We start from the raw sequence: 20,884 nt of genomic DNA on the forward strand, positions 1-20,884 counted from the left end.
AGAAATAATATAACAATTGTATAAATTAACTAGCTGTGCTCATGGTTTCTTCTCGTGGTATGTTATTCTGATGTATAGCTTATATTACTGTAAGATTACATAAAAATTCGTTCAATAGTTTTTGCGTGAAAGAGTAACAAACATGTATCCATCCTCACAAAGTTTATAATATTAATAATAAGATATGTATATCTTATTAGTATACATATAAACAAAATTGGAGTGTCTGTTTGTAATATTGAAATAACCGTTTTTAACTACATGCATATGAATATAAATACGGTACATACACCAAAATAACATTTTTAAACTCTGAAATGGCTATACCAATTTTGACAGACTTTTTTTGGCAGGTAGCTGACGTAATAAGGAGTAATTTAGGCTACTTTTATTTTAGGAAAATAAAGTTAAATTCCACGCGGACGAAGTCGCGTGTAATTTATATCACAGCCGAGGAAGACTTTTAAAAAAAAATATAATTTTCTAAAAAATATTTATTAAATACTACACCACTGGCAGCTCCGCGATGGAGGCCGGTTCTTACAATTCTGTTGAAATATATATTTTAATTTAATAGGAAAGTGCTGCATCGTCAGCGAAACTGCACGTGGAAGAATTTTGTAGCTGACGGTGCAGCCTAGATTACTGTAAGGGTTATTACACACTGTTGTATATTAAAATAATTACAAATTATTGTTACATATATAACACGTATATAACACCTCCATCCTTAGAGAAGCCATTATCTCACTTGGAGTGTAAATGGCGTATTGGAAGATGTATCAGGAATGCTGACAGCTGCATGCGGGACACTATACACTACTTCAGGTGTCTGTTGATCTCGTTGTTGTTTACATTTCATCTTATAAATGATTATACCAATGATTGTCAATATGAATAGAAAATATGCTGGAACGGTAAGTGCGATATGACTTGGTTTTATCTCGGTTTCTTTTATTAACGGCTCCTCTTTCTGTATGAGATGTTGTAGCTCATGTAGTTTACTCAATGATATGTCCCTTAAGTTGAGAGTAGATGCAGATTCACTGATATTGGTGCGAGACATGTCTAGTGATATCAATGTTACGGGTGAACCGTTGATTTTGTTATTTCTATTATAAATCTTCGATAATGGTGTAAACAAGGAACAACCAGTAGGTATATTTACCAGGATGCTGCCAATATATATATTAAAAATATCAGATTTGCATCTTGTTTCAATTTTTGTCTCTGACGATAAGCTCAGAATATAATTAGCTTCATCTAATTGTTCTATTATTTCTGTGTTCGTGTTTTTTATTCTTACAAACTGGCATATCGGTAAGATGATTTGATGAGTTATAAGATGATGGATGCAATCTGGTGATTGAGATGTTATTTTATCCTCTTCTTTGCAGATATAAATTTCTGTTATGTGCTTACACTCTCTCTCGATGTAGCTGTATCTATTATCATTCATTGCTAAATAGGGTTTATGTGGAATAAGGATTGTATGGTGAACAGTGGGGATAGGGATTAATTTGTACAATGTAAATGACGTGGGTTGGAGTATTGGGATTTTAAGCACAACTACTATAGTGTTTCCTTTAAAGTATGATCCTGTACTGATTATATCGTAATATTCCCTGATTTCATTAGATAAAATTGATACTAATCTATCGCTGCTGTATATATCTGCGAGTGTTTTTATTATTTGTTGTATATTAACAATAGATATCATCTCGCGATGGCATATACCTAATTTTGTGAATGCTAATATATTCTCTAAATTTGTTAATATTTTAGTTATGACTTCGATATTATTATTTAGGTCCAAATAAATAGAATCTAAGTGCAATCTCTTTCGAAAATGTATGTCATATTTTGCAGTAATATTTTGTAACTGATTAATAGAATTCTGTATATGATATTGATTTTCTATCAATCCTGAGATGGTGGTATTTATTTCATGTAATGCCTGTTTATTTATAGATATATTTTTATTAATCTTACTTATAATATTATTCTGGTTACTGCTTAAACTACTAATTGCAGAATCATAACGAATCGCATCATTATAATCTAAATTTCCCGTAATCCTCTTAATAATAGACCCAAATTCATTAATTAAACCTCTCTTAAACCTATTATTTGATAGTCCATTGTACATGGATATGATAGTGTCTATATTGTTTGATATATATTGACGTTTAGAATAATACATATAATTATCAAATTCCACTTCCTTAAATTTACTCTCTAAATTATCCATATAACTTTTTTGATTAATAATAGTCTTGATAGATTCCTCTATATCTTCTAATTCTATGGGATGTATAAAACTATGCTCTAACTCGACGAGTTTAGTTTTGCCTAACTTAAATGGTAGTATTCCTGGATTATCCGTAAGGCGAGTTATAACTACTTCCTGCTGAGCTTTCGTTGCTAGAAGTATCGCTACGATCGTCCTGCAACAAATTTATTGTATGTTTTAGGGGCCGTCTGACGTTTCTCCTAGCAATCCTGCGTCCATTATCTAAATCTATAGCAAGGGGGTCCACGTCTTTAACAATTTGTTTTTTATACTTGGGTTCTATTTTGTGTCTACTATCTGTTTTTTCGAATATTATTTGACCTGGTGAAACTGAGGGTAAGGCTTCTCTATCTTTATTAATATTAGTTATTTGTTTTTCATGTTTTCCAGAACTATAGTCGTGTATATTTTTATATAAAGATTCAGTTAATTTTTTATGTTCGACAATATACTGTTGAATATATTCTTTATTATATTTTATATCTAAGGGGTCCTGACTGTCTAAATGACCTGATATAACTTCAAATGGAGTTTTATTTGTCATAGAATGTATAGAGCTGTTATAACCGATGACTGCATTGATTACTAACTCACATGTTGAAGATTTTGGATATAAAGCAGTTTGAATACGCACATGTTCTAATAATGTTGAATGGAAACGCTCTATGGTGCCATTAGACTGGGGGTTTCTAATGGTTGTAAAATGGGTTTTTATCTTGTACATATCTAACAGTTCCCGTATAACGTTATTCTTAAATTCCTGACCTTGGTCAGATATAATTAATTGAGGGGTACCGTGATGCGAGAAATAAATACGTAGAGCTTTAGCTACGGATATGGCGTCTGCCGCAATTAATAAGTAAGCTTGTGCATACTTGGAAAAACTGTCTATAATAGTTAGGTATTTTTCTTTAGCTACTGTAAGTATATCCATAAAGACTTTTTCGAATGGTTTACTTGTTACAGGTACTAACTGTAATTCAGCATTTACTGGTCGTCTTTCATATTTAGAACTATTGCAAACGAGACATGTATTAACTATTTCCGAAACGGTTTTTGACATATTAGGCCAGTAATATTTTCGTTTTAATGCATTACAATTTTCTTGAATACCACGATGGTTGCTTTTACCAACGTGGTGTTTTCCAGCTATTTCCTTCTGTCTACTTTCCTCTAGAATATCTTCTAATAATGTGTCACACAACATTAAATTATAAGAATTATTTTTAAATGTTTTTTGCAATACTCTGACTAATTCTTCTTGATAATCTTTTTCTATTAATATGCCTATCTGTTTGTTTGGACTGATGTAATCCTTAAATAGTTTAATAATATCTTTTTCGAATGATTTTATTCCTATTTGACTACTGTACCTCATTTTACCCGGAAACGTGTATTTTATTTTAGGTTTTACTATAGATAGTGATTGAACATTAATTTTTAATTGTATATTAAACTCGTTTAAGGGTTTTTTTGTATATGGTAATAATAAAATGGGATCTTCCTGGTTACTATGTACTGTGTCTACGTCGTTGACTATGGATACTGGGGGGTGGTTTATTAGTGAAGCATCCTCCACGTCCATGCTATTAACATTTATTTGTACTCTGGATAGAGCATCGGCATTGCTGTTAAGTTTGCCTTTTTTATAGGTAATATCATAATCATATTCCTCTAGCTTTAATCGCCAGCGGACAAGACGGGAATTGGGTTCCTTTAAAGACATAAGCCAGGTAAGTGGTTTATGATCAGTAATAATATGAAATTTTCTGCCAAATAGGTATGGTCTGAAGTACTTGGTTGCCCATACAATACTTAAGAGTTCCTTCTCTATGGTACTGTAGTTAATTTCAGAATCATTTAGAGTGCGGGATTCATATGCAATTGGCTTGTCAGAACCAATTTTACCTTGAGATAAAACTGCTCCGATTGCAAAATTACTAGCATCTGTAGTAAGATTAAAATCTAGAGAAAAGTCGGGGTATTGGAGGATTGGATCATTCATAAGAAGCGATTTACAATGATTAAAGCAATCTGTGTATTGTTGTGTTAATTCAATTTTAAAGCCTTTCTTTAAACAGTTGGTTAAAGGTTTTGTTAATTTGGCAAACTGTGGTATAAATTTTCTGTAATAACCCAGGAGACCTAGAAATCCTTTAATTTCTTTTGGAGTCTTCGGGATAGGATAATTCTGAATAGCCTTAATTTTTTCAGGATTAGGTTTTATGCCATTAGAAGTGATTATATGACCAAGAAAAGGTGTTTCTCTTTTCATAAATTCTGACTTATCTAATTGTACTTTTAAATTTACTTCTCTAAGCCTCTGAAAAACGGTTTCCAGATTTAATAGATGCTCTGCAAGGGATGTGGAATATACAATAATGTCATCTAAATAAACAACAGTATTGGGTAGACCTCTAAGTACATTGTCCATCACCCGTTGGAAGGTGGACGGAGCATTTTTCAAGCCCATGGGCATCCTGAGGAACTCATAATGTCCATTTTCGACATTGAAAGCTGTTTTAGGAATGTCAAAGGGGTGCATTTGAATTTGGTAAAACCCACTAGCTAAATCAAGGGTGCTAAAATAATTACATTTACCTAATTTATCCAAAACATCTGATATATTAGGGAGAGGATATTTATCATTAATAGTTTTATCATTAAGTTTACGAAAATCAACTACGAGTCTCCATTTCTTTCTGCCTGAGGCATCAGCCTTTTTAGGAACTATCCAAATAGGGGATGACCAGGGTGAGTTTGAGGGTTGTATAATTTTTTGTTTCAACATCTTACTAATTTGCTCTTGAACTTCTTGTTTATGTATATGGGGATATCTATAGCTTTTAGTGTAAATGGGTATTTCATCCATAGTATTAATTTTATGTTTAACTGCATTTGTAAATGTTAAATTCTGACCTTCATAATAAAAAATGTCACTGTATCGTTCACAAATTCGTTCTATATTTGCTTTTTCCTCTTGGTTTAAGTGGTCAGTTCGTATTAAAGATTTAATATTATATTTCTCATTTGCCAATATATCAAAATTATAACAATTAAAATTTTTAACTGAACTACATAGAAGGGGTTGTTTTAAACTAAATATTACGTCATTCGGTGTATTATTTGAAATTTCCACATATGCCTTATAATTTCGCGCTGTTGTAATAGTATTATGTATATAACATCCATTTATTTTTGTTTCGTTAACTAAAATATCGCCCTGCTTACGCGATACAGGTAATTTAATTCGCTCCGTACTTTGAGTCTTAATAATACATTCGTATAAGTTATTAACTCCAGATCTCAACATTTGTATTTTATTTATGGAATTGTTAGTTTTTAATAAGTTTTCTCCTAAGTCGATTCGAGCCTTTAATTTATTGAGAAAATCAAGTCCAATTAATCCGTCAAAAACATCATGAAACTTATATATATAAAACTTTGTTTGTCCATTCTCTTTAAACTCTGGAAAGATAGGTATTTCGATGGCATAATAATTTTTTGTAGTGCAATGAATATTAGTAACTACGAATGGTTCATATAAAGTAGGAAAATTAGAAAAATATCGTTGTACGGCTTCCGGAGATATAAAAGATTGATTAGCACCGGTATCTATGAGTAATTTTAATGGGGGGTTGTTAATTTGTATATAGGGTAACACACGATTACTTTGTAAATTTATTTCTGTCACGAGGGTTGGTTTTTCACCGAACCATCCTGAAAATCCTCATTTTCATATTCCTGAGCATAATCAGTTGTGTTTAAATTATCGTAATTTTCGTACTGTTCGTAGTCAATATCCGGACAATCTACAGGGTAATAATGTTCATCAAGTTGTGGGTGTGAAGTGGACGGTTCCTGTGGATAGTAATACTGTTCACTATCGTAGGGTTGCGAATTATTCATATTAACTTCTCGGAATTTAAAATATCTATTAGTGGGATTTTGGAAATTAGACAAGTCCTGTCCTCCTGGTCTAAATTGGGGTTTATTTTTAATAGTACTAACACCACTCATAGGTGCGAATCGATTCATTTGAGGTTTTTGTAAGTTTCCATAATTAAATTGTGGTCGCGGGGGTTGAAAAATTTATTTTGTAAATTATTTTGCATGGGTCTATAGCCCTGTTGATTTTGTGATGGGCCTTGACCTCTGAATACCTGGTGGGTATGAGCAAATGGGTTAGGTTTGCCTAAAAGAGGCCTAGGTTGTTGCACTGCCATTGGCATGACTGGAACTGGCATAGAAACCATGGATGGTTTACGTAATTCTGTAATTTTACTAGAACTGGCTGACGGATACGTAGTTTGCATATATTTAATATTCTGTTCTTTTTGGACGTATTTAAGTGCCATGGGTAAAGAAGTAGGTTGCATACACCTAACTTGTGAGCCTAGAGGATCTTTCAATCCCGCTATAAATGTTTGAAGGGTTTGTTCCGTATAAAAGGATCGCTTTATTTCTTTCGTACTTGTATCTGTGATATTTATGTTTATATAATTAATTATTTTACTTAACATTTGTTGGCAACGGATATAAAATTCTTGTGGGGTTTCATTTTCCTGTCTTAACAAAGTTAGGTCCCTATTTAGAGTAGTTTCGTCCCTTTGATCAGCAAAATTTTCTATTAGAGTTCTCCGTATATCTGTCCATGAAGTATTATTTCCGCTTATGTTCAATACGTCTTCGGCGTCGCCTATTATTTTATTTAAAATACCGTTTAGTAAGGTGGCGTTGGCTACAGGGTAATCTTTTGCGAAGTAGGTAATGGTAAGGTCGTCACAGGTTGCTATAAACCTGTATAATCTATTTGGATCGCCATTGAATTGAGGTACATTTTTTAATACCATATGGATAAGTTGTATGCGTTCCTGTTCACTTGCCATTTTAAATATATATAAAGACACACACAAAAATAAAATATCAAATAATAAGAGCTGAAATAAAACAATACACTAAATCTATTATATGAAACTAAGTAAAGTACCTAATTGGAATTATAATAATTATAATTGCACGGTCGTATTGCCGGTCACTTGTAATTCGATCAGTGAAATACGACGATTGTATTCCGGTCGCCTTATTAATAAATTACCTAATGCAATTCTAGATTGATAGAATTAACTTTAATTATTTTATAAAAATAGCGAAACACTAAAAATAGTAAATGCTTCGGTCGGCGAAGGAAGGTCAGGGAAACAATGAAAAGATAATAAGCACTTACAGAGTCTGCACGGCTATCATCTTGTCTCCACTCTGTGATGACTTCTTCTGCCTTGTCCTTTCTCCCGGCTGCTTGTTAAAGGTTCTGGATCCTCGCCAAGACCGTAGAAACGGTTATTCGGTTTTCGAAGTTCAGATAACGCGAACGCGAAGATCCTACCGACTGCGCCAATTATATCACAGCCGAGGAAGACTTTTAAAAAAAAATATAATTTTCTAAAAAATATTTATTAAATACTACACCACTGGCAGCTCCGCGATGGAGGCCGGTTCTTACAATTCTGTTGAAATATATATTTTAATTTAATAGGAAAGTGCTGCATCGTCAGCGAAACTGCACGTGCAAGAATTTTGTAGCTGACGGTGCAGCCTAGATTACTGTAAGGGTTATTACACATTGTTGTATATTAAAATAATTACAAATTATTGTTACATATATAACACGTATATAACGTGTAATTTAACGGCCCTATCGCTAAATACTGTAATAGTAGATGTGGGGTGGGGTGAATCTGGCGTAACATATCGTAAGACTGTCTGGTCACGCAACGCGGTGATTTCACTTATAAAGTTCCGGTGGCTCTGGGATAAATGATGTCCTTACAAACTCGGGGTCAGATGTATACCCCTCCGATCGATCCCCCGTCCAATTCAAACGGGGACCGATGTTACGACGGTCTAGGTCGAGGTTCGAACCTCTAGCGGGGTCCCTCAGACTAATGACGTATCCGTCAGGTAGGAGTTGGCCTTCAGCCGCTCCATAAGTCCTTCCTTGGTTTGGAGTGTCATCTGCACTCGCCCCCTATCGTCCGGTGAAGCTGTAAATGTCAGCTGCGGCCAAAAGCATTAGAGTAGTCCGAAAAAATGTTGTATGGAATAGAAATAATCTTTATTAAAATAAAGTTAATATAATCACTTTTGAATAGTCAGTCGTAGTTTTTGGACATTCGTAACGCAGACTCATCACAAGAGGAATGAGAAAGAAACTTGCGTGTTAGTTAAAAATTACATTATCTATCAGGAATTTTGTGTCTTATTTTTTTAATCTGAACTAAGTATATTATTGCCTTACTTCCACCACCCAGACCGATACAAACAATCATACTCAGGAATACAAATGTTCGTGCGAGGAATCGAACAAATACCTAACTAAGTAAAGCGGTGTGCTAACCCGCTAGACCAACGAGGCCGTAATTTATGTACCGTGAGGCTAGATGGTATAGCGTTTTTTTATCACAATCAGAAGACGAAAAATAACAGAAAATACAAGCTAGGAACTTCGCAATATTAAATACAACACTAATTCCAAAGACAAGTGAAAAATGAGAGGGACTGACTGAAAATCAGCGCTGTGCGGCGTATGTGTAAACGTTACACTCACAGCATCAGCTGAGTCAGCCCCTTTTGTCTAGCATACGCAGTATGAGGTACTACTGTTGGTATTTTATACGTAGTCAAGAGGTTCCTTTTTTTTATATAGTTTTTATTCAACAAACAGTGTACGAACTCAAATGTATATCTATCGTTTGTTCTGGATATTTATATGTATATTATATATCTCCCTTTGATAGGGTATTAAACTTGTCATTGCGGGTGAATATCACCAAACAATGACAATTATAAAAGAAATGATTATGATGACAAAAATTTGCGGACTATTGTACAGGTGTTTAGAATTACAGCTTTTTGGAGAAGTATGAAAGTAAGTGAGTGAAAATGTAATATTTTGAGGCTAGAGTGTAGGGATGTTATTATTATTATTATTATTATATATATATTTATTATATCTCCCTTTTTACGGGGGTAATATATTCAAACACGCGGGCCTTAGCCAAGCATGGATGAGTTATGTGATGAAGATAGAAATTTTCTGACTATTCGGCATGTGTTTAGTATGACGGCTTTTTGTAATAGGTCTATTGTAGAGGAGGGGATATGCAACGTGTCTAGGTGTTTGTTCAGACTTTTTGGTATAATTCCTGTGGATGACAAAACTATGGGTACTATGTGGATGGTGTGTGCTTTCCATTGTTTTTTTAATTCTATTGCTAGATCTGTGTACTTTGTTAGTTTTTCATTGACTATTGATTACGGTTATGATTATGACTACATTCATTCATTATTATTATTATTATTAAAAAGACCATAAATATAATTTCAATCAATCATAGCAACCCTCCAAATGGCGACGGACACCCATCTGCGGTCTGAGCTAATAAACATATAATTGTGTTTATTATCTATTACTCGAATTCAAACATCGCAAACAAACATCATAGTCGCGGTGCGCAATTATTCATGCTCCCCGATCAGGGTTGCCAACAACAAATTAATTTTTTTTAGTGATAAAAGTGGTACATACAGTTGTTCGTAATTTTGTGGAATTTATCTACAATCGTTCTCACTTCTAGTCTTTCCAGACATGCAAATACATACACATATGAATTATTAAAATTTTCAAATTCAATATCAAAATTTCACTATTCATGTAGGTCTATTACAGACTCTTATGATATACCAGTATGTAGAATTTTACAGTTTTAAAATACAAATTTGTAATAATATATAACTAAATTTATATTTATGTATTATTATATGTCATAGTACACTATAAAACAGTGTGCAAAGATACAAAAAAACTGACAAAATCTTGTATATATATAAGCTCAATTTATCTCTGGAATATCATATTTTAACAGAATTTCGTACACCAAAATGTTGTACGAATTTAAAATGACCTTGTATAGAAGGGCGAAAATCTCGTATTTTCATGAGGTTTCTCGTACAGTTGGCATCCCTATGCCCGATACAGACATCAAAGTTGTAGTCACTTGGGACCTCTGGACCCCCGGGAGGCGTTTGGAGGGTTTGCGTTTATTATTACTACGTTTGGAATTGTTTCGTTGGTAAAATACAGACATCTTTTTATTTTGAGAAATTATATTATTATTTAGATATTAGAAATTAATATTAAACAATTTGAAATAATACTACGATGGAGAAGAATTAGATTTCTGTCTGTGTGTAATATATATATATTAAAAAAAACGACAAATTTCAATTCGTTCTGTTGTATTTCCTCTAGCAATATTTCCGTATAAGCAAACATTGGTTTGCCATATAAATTAAAATCGCTATTAAAAATAGGTGTTAAGTCCTGGATAGCCAATAAAACTAGTGGACTGTGATTAATATATGTAATATGAAAACAGTTATGAAAGATAGACAGACAGTACATTAAACTAAGAAAGGTGGAATTATTTGTAACTCGGTAAGTGCTGGTGTCCGCCACCGGCCGCAGTTGCCGATGCGCAGCACAGCCCCCGCAGCCACATTATAAAAAAACTTTTTTTTTTAAATTATAACTTGACAAATAAGGTATCGTTGGAGTAATCTAAATGATGGCAGTATCCCCTGATAAGAACTTACTTATCTTATATATAAAATTTTCGTGTCACAATGTTAGTTATCATACTTCTAAAAAATAAAAAATAAATATTAGGGGTCATATATATCACTTAAGGGTATAAAAAATAGATAGTAACCAATTCTCAGACCTACTGAATATGCATGTAAAATTTCATAAAAATCTCCGTTTCGGAGCAGTATCGTAACTAACATTGTGACACGAGATTTTTATATATAAGACTAGCTGTGTGTGGTTTCAGTCGCATGAAATTTATAGCCTATGTGTTATTCCGATGTATAAGCTATATTATTGTAGAGTTTTATTAAACTTCATTCAGTAGTTTTTGCGTGAAAGAGTAACAAACATCCATCCATATTTAAAAACTTTCGCGTTTATTAAGATAAGTATTATTATTATTGTATATAAATCTGCCTGAAAAAAGATTAAATGTCATATAAAACACTTCCATTGTTGTTGTGGTGGGGTTCTTTTTTGTTGAGATGATATGTTTACTAATAAATAATATATATGTTTGCAGCAGAATAATTCTATTGTCTCCTTTTATAATATATTTACAATAATGTCAATCAGTATTTGACAACTATATATTAAATCACAAATTAATAAGTAGGTCGTATATTCGTTAACGATAAAAACTTAAAATCCATAGCGCTGACAATATTATCTGATTGCACAAAGAATGAGTGCTTAGCGATTTCTATGTTATTTATCGCATGCCTCTTACTTGTTATTGTGTAATTATTTATATAAAAAAAACATCTATTCAGAAGAGCAGCACACACGTTTCTTGCTCATTCTTCTTGTGATGATGATGATGATGTGTTCCGAAAGTGGTAGAATCAAAATATGACTATTCAAAAGTGATTATAATGAGTTTCATTGTATAATTTCTATTATTATTTTGGATGAGGGTTCCATCCCCTATTAATGCGGATCTCTAAAACTCCACGGTCGCCGTGTCTGTCCGTCTGGTGCTGTGTGCAATCCATTAGCGCTATATCGATTACCGTTCAGGCTCCGTTGGGGCTTAAGCTGTTACTTGGTGAGGCAGTCTCTCTATATAAACGTGCACTTAATAGCGGTGGCAGATCTTCTGGGAGTTTGTAATTTTAGCCGACTTCAAAAGGTGAGGTTGCGAAGAATTTTTTTTTATGTATACATGTCTGTTTATATTATTGAAATAACCGTTTTTTACTACATGCATATGAATATAAATAAGATACATACACCAAAATAACATTTCTTCTATACATATAAATAATATTGGAGTGTCTGTTTGTAATATTGAAACAACCGTTTTATACTACATGCATATAAATATAAGTACGGTACATACACCAAAAAGACATGTTTTTGGCAGGTACCTGATGTAATAAGGAGTAACATAGGCTACTATTATTTTAAAAAACTAAAGTTAAATTCAGACGATGTCGCGAGTACAGCTAGTATTTTATATAAATGGGTTTGCGCTGGTCTTACTTCATCTGATGGTAAATGAATGCAAGACATATGATGTTGCTTACCCAGAAGAAATCAATTTACCATAGACTTGAAGACTGTATCTAATATAGTACAACTAGTTGACCCCGCAAAAGCTTTGCCATATAAATTAAAATCTATTAAAAATAGGGGTTGGTGATTGAAGGGTGAAAATTTAGGGTTATGTATGTATTTTCTAATAGCACATTATAAAAAATCAAAAATTTTGTCCAAATAATTAAAACTAAATGTTAGGGATGGACAATCCTTATCACTTAGGGGCATGAAAAATAGACAGTAGCCGTAATTATCAGACGAGAATCAAACCCGCGGTAAACACCGGAATTGCTCAATTAACAAATATATTGTTATGACAAATAAGTTTCCAACTGGACTTCAATTTCACCCCTGTGTGATTGTAAACCCTCATGTATCTACTAAACTATAGGTCGAACAAGAATAATATAAATATATGGGTATTATCCATATAAGAGTTGCTCTGGCACGTCTCGATTTACGTCTGTTTGTATCACAGATATTATGCATATAAAAACACGTTTAATGTATAACAAAAGCTTACGTAATATCAACAAACTAGTTTTACCTAAGTGCCGTTTGACGAAAGTTAGTAATTCGTTTTATGGAAATTGCGTAAGGTTTTACAACAAACTGCCAGAGTCTGTACTCAATTTGCCAGAAAAAAATTCAAATGTGTTATAAAGTAATTTTTTTGTAAAATAGCTTATTATAAAATTGAAGAATTTATAAATGATAATAATGTTTTTGTAGAAAATATCTAACTTAAAATTCATAACGCTGACTAGATGTTATCTGATTGAACAGCGATTAAGTGCGTAGCGGTTTCTATGTTGATTGTCGCATGCCTAATCCTTGTTAATGTAAATAAAATCTATATTTATTTAAAAGAGCAACACACAAGTTTTTTGCTCATTCTCCTTGTGATGAATCTGCATTCTGAATAAGCGGTAGAATCAAAAAACTTGACTATTCAAAAGTGAAAGAAGACTATTTCTCTTTCTATATCTAACAATTAATTCACAAACTAATTCCACGGCCATTGGGGTCTAGCGGTTGCGCAGACCTTTCGCGTTCGATTCCCCGCACGGTACAAACATTTGTATTCATGAGTATGATTATTTGTAACAGTCTGGGTATTTTTATGCATAATCTGTATGTATTTAAGAAAAATATGTATGTATTTGTATTAGTTATCTAGTACCCATCACACAAGCTTTAGCTAGCTTAATTTGGATCTACATGGCGCTGTGTGAATTGTCCTGAGATTTTTTTTTTATGGGTGATAATTGTAGGGGCACCAGTGGAGGATGATAAGATGAACATGAGGTCAGGTCTGTTAGCCCATCGTGACTAATTCACCAGGAATTTAACACGATGGTTTCTAGGGGGAACCGCGTGGAGGTCAACCTGACATGGTACATGTCAGTGGACTCATGACTAGTAATGGGTACTAGCAATAATGGGGTCATGAGTCCACATTACTGGCATGTACCATGTCCCCCCTGAGATTATTATTATTATATGCATTTAGTACAAAGGTAATAATTTGAAATTACAGAAACTTCAATTTTTTTTATATAGAGTACTTTTGAAAGACCATTACTCGAGTTCAAGTGACAATATTATTTACGGTATCCTGTGGATTGTACTATTTGAGTATTGTTAGGTCACGTGGCACGTCATCGCAGTTTTATTGGTTGGCTAGACGCCGAGTGACCGGTCATACTCGTGTACGCTGTGACAATATGACAACAACATCAACCCTGCTCCCTAATTTCTATTGTTATTTTGAATACAATGATAAATGTTAATAAATGTACTTATATATCTATAGTCTATACATATAAATAAAATGGTCTGTAAATAAGAGTGTCTGTTTGTAATATTGAAATAACCATTTTTTACTACATGCATATGAATATAAATACGATACATAAACCAAAATAACAGTATTTGTAATTTTTGTCTATATGTTTGTTCCGGCTAATCTCTGAAATGGCTGGACCTATTTAGACGGGACTTTTATTGTCAGGTAGCTGATGTAATAAGGAGTAACTTAGGCTACTTTTATTTTAGAAAAATAAAGTTGTAAAAAACAGTTATTTCTATATTACAGAACAGACACTCCAATTTTATTTATATGTATAGATTACGAGTGAGGATTGCTAAATGTGAGACTAAGATACTCTATGCAGACTGTTCCTTATAAACTCGGTAAACAATACTAATGTATTTTTCATACATTTCAACGCATGTAACCTTATATCCGAGTACAGTCGTTCTTTCAACGTTGTTGAATTACCGCGCATGACTGCGGCACAGCCAATCACATGACCGACGGGGACAGACAAACAAACATACAATTGCACGCCTTCTCTCTAGAGTATTGTCTAAAGCAAAAAGTTTAGTATGGAAGATGTTAGGAACAGATATGGTATTGAAATTCATAAACAAAAGTCCGCTTCACCTTCAAGCTTCAGAATAAATGAAATTTCTAAAATTAAAGTAGGCTAAGTTATTCCTTATAACATTAGCTATCTGCGAGTGAAAGTTCCATCAAAATCGGTTTAACGGTTTCATATATTAGGGAGAACTAACAGATAGACATACATAAATTTAAAAATTTTTTTAGTCGTCTTATGCATGTTAAGTTAAGTAAAGTGCATGTTAATTTGAAATTACAAATAGTAACTTCAATTTTACTTATTTACTAGCAACTCGCCGCGGCTTCGCACGGGCCCTATACTTGTTTTCCGTATTTATTTGGATTCATGTTTATAAAAACACTTTCGCAAATAATGAACTATTTGCAAAGGTTTACAAAAATGATTACCATAAAGAAGATCATAAGAAGTTAAATTTAAAAATAAACATATATTGTCGCTGACATCTTTTTACGACTTTTAAAGGAGAACAGTTCTGTCAGACATATTTTCTGCGTAAGTTTAACCGTCTACGCAGCGCAAGCACTCAAAATGCACCTTCGCAAATTTCTCATTGCTGCTCCGCTCCTATTGGCCGCAGCGTGATGTTATATAGCCTGTTGCACTCGAGGATGATATACATTTCTAAGAATTTTTAAAATCAGATTATGCAAACCGGCGATTACCCCGAACAAACAAACATACAAACTTTACCTCTTCATAATTTTAGTATAGATTGCATTTATACAGATGCAAAAAAAATGTTGGCTCGTCCAAACATTTCCTACATCGAGCGGAGGGTTTGGCCACCACGCACCGCAGTCTCTGTTTACAGCCAACAAACAAACTGTAATGATACTACAGTTAATTAAGGAGCCCAGAGCAAACATCGCAGTCTAACGAGATGCGCGCTGAATACATTGTTGGCTATTGTTTTTTTCGGACCGAAGGGAGATACATATAATATTTACTCTTGAGATATTCTCCCGTCCAATTCAAAGGGGGATCGAAATTACGATAGCTTGAGCCGAGGTTCGAACAGCTAGCGGTGTCCTCAGACTAAAGTCGTATCCGTCAGGCGAGAGTTGGCTTTCTGCCGCTCAATAAGTTTTTCCTTTGGTTTAGAGCGCCATCTGCACTCGCGCCCTATCGTCCGGTGAAGCTGTAAAGGCTAGCTGCGGCCAACGGGTAAAGGGGATTGTTACCAATGTACCATGTCAGGTCGATCTTCACGCGATTCCTCCTAGAAACCATCATGATAAATTCCTGGTTAATTTGCCCTAATGGACCAACAGACCTGCTGATCATGTTTATCTTATCATCCTCCACTAGCACCTCGCCAGAGTCAACCGTTAGCAAAGACAGATGCACCATCGCTTAATAAAAGCTACCCACCTGCACAATCTGGTGGTCCAGCTCGGCCAATGACCGCAGCAGGTGCGTGGTCCGTGCTGCCCTCACGAAGCCACCACTGTGCTGCAACTCAGCACCCTTGGCGAACAGCCCGCAGAACTCTGCACGGGAGCCGCACACGCTGGTGCCCAGTGCGCAACGGAGGGATTGGATGGCTGAAGCCCGTTCTGTTCCCTGGGAGCATTTTTATCAGTTAGGAGTCATTTTTAACGACCTTGGTGGTCCAATTAGCAAATGACTTTGTATACCATGTGACGCAAAAATTCGCGTAAAAATTAAAAAATTAAGGAATTGACCTTCAAATGTTACCACTTTCCAATGTTCGTATTAAAACACGAAATTTTGACAATTTATTAAAATATATTTAATTAAATTAGGAGTTATCTTCCGAAAGTCCATTTCACTACTAAAAGTAAATATATTATGTTGTTCATATATTTTCTCCAATTTCAATATTATATATTATTATAATATATTAATTTAAATTTATTACTAGTATTTACATAACCTAATTGTACAACTAAGAACCTAAAATTAAAGATCTTAAAAAAAAATATAATATGATGACTAAAATATATTATTAAAAGGGGTCCCTTTAGGCAAAGTTCCGAAGATACTGGCAGCGTTCCCTCTTTGAATAGCTAGACTAATTCTTTGTCCAAGGTAGCTGCCAGCTCTTCGGTCTTCTGTGATGTCGACTAACCTTAAGTTGTTTAATTCCGCTAAAATTAGCATGTGTGAGACCACAAATATGTACTCAGTACGGAAACTTCACTACTGTTACGACTTTCTTTAATGACGATCAAATTCCGACCGAAACACGTGTAGCAATATGGATGTAGACTCAAGAACAGTCACAAGACACAGTAACAAGATTGGAGAATTATAATTGTAATGACAGAAATGTTGTTCATACAAGGGATTTTCACTTAATGATATACATAGACAACGAAATAAGTTAATAACTGGCTTTTAAAAAAAAAAAGACATTTGACATTCTTACAAGTTTTCAAATGTAGACTAACAAGACAATCTCTCCCGTCTCGTAACCGGACCAATGATTCCCATAACGCTTGCAGCATTTCAGCGCTGAATTGCCAGAAAAATTAAGCCAGATACGACCCGAAACGAGGATCATGACAGATATGGGACACATAATTATTGCCAATTAATTTTCTTGTAGTTTTTTTACCAGGATGACTAAGATTGTGGTAACTTTCGAAAATAGTTTTTCTGAACTCTGGCGGCAAGCAAGGACGTACTATTTCAGTGGAAATGTCACAATATATTTTTTTTTCTCTCAAGGGGGGAATATCTATGGGACACAGTCACCTAGATACATCAAAATAATAATTGCATTTAATAATGTCTAGTAAGACAAATTCAATCTTGTCTACTAAGCACTGCTGTGTCTAAACTGTGTCACCCCACCTTACATTTTCCTATTGTTATTTAGTATATAAGATCATTATTTCTGTGTACATATTGTCAGTTTATCATCATCTGTAATATACATCGTCTCGACCAACAACATCTTATTATTCACCCGCAACAACAGACAAAGTTTCTTCAAAGTTCATTAATACAAAATTTTTTACTATTTCCCAACATTTTTCAAATTGAATCTGTATTATTGTAAACATGTATAACCAAATTTGAAAAGAATACAAGCTGAGTTTCTTGTCAGTTCTCATCTCGAAATCATTCCGAACTGACGGTAGATTTGACATATCATAAGAGTCATAGACTTACGTGAATAAAGATATTTTGATTTTATTTTATTTTAAATTTGTATATACTTACGACGTCAAGTGAGCAGGGTTGGCAGAGGTCTGCACAGATGGTCAGCACCGTTTGCATGTACACCCTCGCTTCACCGGCTTTCTCTGCACGGGATATACAACCGCTCATACAGATGTAACTGCAACAACATATCCAATACTGACATTGCTAAAACGAAATTTCTTTAAATCCTTACTTAAATTGTGTTGTAGATTTCATAGTTTATTGCTGGCCACTTAAAAGCCACTTTTTTACCTTTAAAAAGAATGTATAAAATTGTGTTGTTAATTTTGCCATACAAAAATATACGATTTTAAATCACACTTTTTTGCATCGATTTATATAGTTATCGAGTAGATGCAATAGCTTTCTGCACAGATATAAAGAACCGACATATAAATATATATATCCATACATATATTATCCCCCACAAAATGAAAGATCCTTATATGAAGAAATATAGTATATATTTATGTACATATATATATCCTTTATATATGTTTATTTTATTTATTGATGTATTTTATTATAATGGTATAATTAGAACATTATTTAATTTCTTGAATTTTAATTCTTTTAATTCTTGAATGTGTTACTCATTCACTTCTATCTATGTCTCACTGTTAAGTTGACTGGTAGTGATCTCTTTTAGGAATATGATGTCCATCTTTACTCACTTTATATATATTTAAGTTTACATTAAGTTTACTACTGTACTTGAGTCGCTGTTCTCGCGGCTTCGTCCGCGTGGAACATAACTTTATTTTTCTAAAATAAAAGTAGTCTAAGTTACTTATTACATCAAGTACCTGCCAAAAAAGGTCCTGTCAAAGTTGGTCCTCCATTTAAGAGATTAGCCGGAACAAACAGACAAAAATTGTAAAAAAAATATGTGAGTGTCTGTACCGTATTTATATTCATATGCATGTAGTAAAAAACGGTTATTTCAATATTACAAACAGACACTCCAATTTTATTTATTTGCATAGATTGCAATAGAAATATTGTAATAAGTTCACCTCACAAATAGAATTATTAATATTTTTAAGGATGTATCACATGGTATTTATCATAAAAAAATACAAAGGGGTACAAAGTTCTTGCTTCACGTATTAATATAATAATTATATACGAGGGGCAAACGTAGCCATCAAAGGATTAATCAATTTGCACTCGAGCCAACACAAATATTGGTATATTGAGTACATAAATCTAATTATAAAACAACAGTAACCCAATTAGATACACGGCTAAAATCCTCTAATTCAATTTCCATATCGTGGAGATCAAAATTGCAGATTAACAATGCGCGTACAACTAAGTTTTGCTTATGACTTCACTCGTAATAGGTGTCTAATCTGATTGAGAATATATATTTTAAAACATTATATGTATATATACCTGCCACAAATTAAGGAATTAATATATTACACAAATTATTAATAGTATATATATATACATATATATAATATTAATAATTTGTGGCAGTATATGATAATTCATTGTCAGTTTAGTTATTAGTGCAACTAGTTTACCAATATTTTAGTGTTTAACTACTAAGTTTTGCTTATGACTTCACTCGTAATAGATTTCTAATCTGATTGAGAATATATATTTTAAAACATTATATATATTAATTCATTAATTTGTGGCAGTATATGATAATTCATTGTCAGTTTAGTTACTAGTGCAACTAGTTTGTCAATATTTTATTGTTTATTACTAAAGTTACTTTTTCAAACAATTAATCACGGAGCTTCATTTCGTCAATGATTATCTCTCGCCGAAAACTTATAAAATGGTTAAGATAGTTGTATTATAAAGTCTACTACAAATCAGCTGCGGTTTCGAGGGTATGTTGAGGAGCAGGACCCTAAATTTTGTTTAATAAAAAGTAACTTTAATCGGCCAGAATTAGATCACAAAGTCGTCTGGATCGTACCTCAGTCTCATCTATTACAGCCACAAAGCAGTTTTACTTAATTAACTGCTATTCGGTTGTAGGGTACAAATTAGGCAGTGAAATTCACTCCAGTCCAGTCCAGTTCCACTTCAGTTCCACTGAAAATCAGCGTCGTGGCTTTTGTCATGGCATAATGCTGAGATGGGCCCCTTACACACACATCAGTACACAGTGACGCGGTGGCGATGCTCCGCAGTGGTTGATAGGAAATGCATTTTACTTTATTATTATTATTTAGTATTGTTTTATTATTATTATTATTTGTATATTATTTACGTTTATCTTATATAATAATTTATATGCAGCTGTCAGCATCGTTTTTATTATGTTGTGATGTGTGATGTAATAAATGTTATTCTATTCTATTCTATTCTAAATTACAGGGTAAGAAACATGACTACTTAGTCTTATCCTCTGAAATTGCAACGCATTATGTGATACACTCACAGAAGTCTCATGATAACGTGATGACCGTAATGCTGTTCATGTATATAGGATTACCGCTTATCATCTGATAGACCGCCAGCTTGTTTACCATTTAACAGAAAGAACAGTAGATAAAATACTCCAAACAGCCTCCTAAAGACCATAGCAAATATCTCGGATTGTCTCTAGAGACACTGTACTGCTGCGGACCCAGTATTTCTAGCCGTGGATCTATATAGATACCCAAATTGAATGAATATAAATTGTAATTTACTAACATATGTAGTTTATAAGTTGGTTACTAACATAATATGGATATCCGAATTAAATGAATAAATAAATAAGATAAAAGTTTTTTTCTGACTACTGTAATGCAGTTGGCCGCAGCTGGCCTTTACAGCTTCACCGAT

The 20,884-nt window shown here is 33.5% G+C and overlaps 1 protein-coding gene across 1 annotated transcript in view; it reads right to left on the minus strand.

The window, feature by feature from the left end:
- Positions 1-20,884, minus strand: part of LOC131849927 (calponin homology domain-containing protein DDB_G0272472) — a 94,647-nt gene that overhangs the window by 8,186 nt on the left and 65,577 nt on the right. The window contains exons 17-18 of the mRNA XM_059200058.1: positions 18,107-18,224; positions 16,286-16,477 (exon numbers count right to left, since the gene is read on the minus strand). Of these exons, the coding sequence (XP_059056041.1) occupies positions 16,286-16,477; positions 18,107-18,224 (310 nt within the window). The remainder of the gene's footprint in view (positions 1-16,285; positions 16,478-18,106; positions 18,225-20,884) is intronic.

This window comes from Achroia grisella, unplaced genomic scaffold, assembly GCF_030625045.1.
Source record: "Achroia grisella isolate CSIRO2021 unplaced genomic scaffold, CSIRO_AGI_Agris_v1 utg669, whole genome shotgun sequence".
Classification (NCBI taxonomy): Eukaryota; Metazoa; Arthropoda; class Insecta; order Lepidoptera; family Pyralidae; genus Achroia; species Achroia grisella.